At 36.8% G+C, this 2024-nt stretch overlaps 1 protein-coding gene across 1 annotated transcript; it reads left to right on the forward strand.

The window, feature by feature from the left end:
- The first annotated feature begins 1053 nt into the window (after positions 1-1053).
- LOC147450968 (uncharacterized) lies at positions 1054-1647 on the forward strand. The gene has a single exon (XM_086520842.1). It carries the CDS (start codon positions 1054-1056, stop codon positions 1645-1647), a length of 594 nt encoding a protein of 197 aa, XP_086376968.1.
- Positions 1648-2024: the final 377 nt, after the last annotated feature.

Here is a 2024-nt window from a genome sequence, read left to right on the forward strand (position 1 = left end):
ATTACCGGGTACTCTAATAGGGTTTGCTTCCTTGGTGCCATTTGGGGAACGCTGCACTTGCCGGAGGTGACTTTAGTACAAAACTCTTGCTTATTGTATTACGTGGCATGACATCTGAAGTGGTTGATACGTTGTTAGGATTGTACACAAGTATGGTTATTTTTCAATTTATGCAAGCTGTAAAAATGATTTTTTAACAAATAATGCAGTAACATCTTAGTTCTAGCTCTTTTGTGACATGGAAGGATGGGTTCATTAGGAAAAAATTGGACCCCCTTGGGGCCATGTAAGGATTCCTAATTTTAAGGGATTAAAGCTAATTTTGTAGGGGATGGAGGGAACAAAGACAATAAATAGGGCTACTTTTGTAGCTCTCTCTCTAACTTCTCTCTAGATAGAAGAGGGGGGGAAAGTAGGGAATGAGGGTGGTAAAGTAGGAGGAAGAGGGGGAATAAAGTAGGAGAGAGAGGGGAGTAAAAAGAGAGAGAGGAGTAAAAGTAGAGAGAAGAACCATTCTCTCTCTACCTATCACCAAACAAAGAGAGTAAGTAGTTATGACAAAATCCACTTTTCAGTTCGTGCATCAATTCACCCCAAAAAAATGAATTTTTTATAAAATCTTCAAAATGGATCTTTTAAGCTTTCAAAAGGTCCCTATATATATATATATATATATATATATATATATATATATATATATATATATATATATATATATATATATATATATAACAGTATTTTTTTAGAAGAATCTAGCTTTTATAAGCTCCAAATCTAAAATTCCTTGGGTCCCTCTCTACATTAACTCCAAGAATAAATAGATAATGCCACATCATCAAAACGTCCATCTAATAAAGCTTAAAAATTAAAATTTTTAAAATTGAAAAATTTCCCTCCTTTGAGCTCAAAAATTGAAAAATTTCCCTCCTTTGAGCTCAAAAATTGAACCTATATATGAAAAAATATATTTTTAAGTCTTTTTATCCCAAAAATTGTCTGTTTATCCCAAAAAGTATATCTTATAAAAAATTTTCCCCATCATAACTTTTCACCATGTCTCTTCGTGACATAACGAATGAATCACCTGCGCCGTCATCTACTAGGTCAACTAAAGTTAGTCTGCGTCTACCAATCGAATTTGCTGCCACAAAAAAAAATGACGAGAAAGCATCTCAACCGGCATCCGTACGACGGTTTCGAGGAGAAACCAATGTTGACTTGTGGCTTGATCGAGGGTTGTATCCAAAAGATCCGCTCGTAGGCTGTCATCCGACATTCCGTACACACCCAATCTTAATTAAATATGTGGGAGAAGGAGAACGTGGTCTTCTTGGGTATTGTAAGAGATTGGACTCCAATCACGCAGGTGCGTCGACATATTTCCTACAACAATGTCAAGTGTTACACATTCATTATACAAATCTCCAACAACAACTACATTCCACAGAGAAACAACTCAAAGATCTTAAAGAGGAGATGAAAGCTACAGAAACAGAGGTAACTAAGCTACAGATTGCAATGATGCACATAAAAGCCACTCCATTTGGCATGCGTGAGCGTAAGAGGGAGTTCTCTTCCATTGAAAACTTAGCCTCTAATGGAGGGACACGTAAGAAGCGGATCACGGCAACTAGGTATTTTTATTAATTCACAGTGTTCATAACTCTCAAATAATTTCCATCAATTTGTAACTCGGTTCACCGTTTGAAATAGGACATATATACAAGATGTGTGTGGAAGTTTTAGACAAGAGGACCGTTGCAATCTTCTCCTAGGATGCATCTCAAAGGAAGATATACTTTACATCATAGGTTGTGAAAAGGCCAAACACATGAAAGATGCCATCACAAAGGAGATCCTAAAAAAGATCTCTAACCTTGTGTCTGAGGATGATGTCCAGAGAGCTTGTGATGAGGTTGGGATCAGCACAAATGCATACCATGCACTTCATGGATTGATGAAAGATGCATTACGAGAGCAAGGCATCACCGAGAATTTATTTCCTATTCCACATAGGGTCCAAC

Source organism: Adiantum capillus-veneris, chromosome 9 (assembly GCF_014529385.1).
Source record: "Adiantum capillus-veneris isolate H3 chromosome 9, ASM1452938v2, whole genome shotgun sequence".
NCBI lineage: Eukaryota > Viridiplantae > Streptophyta > Polypodiopsida > Polypodiales > Pteridaceae > Adiantum > Adiantum capillus-veneris.

Excerpts from the sequence above, each read along its gene's own strand:
- LOC147450968 (XM_086520842.1), top strand. The coding sequence starts at position 1,054 with ATGTCTCTTCGTGACATAACGAATGAATCACCTGCGCCGTCATCTACT.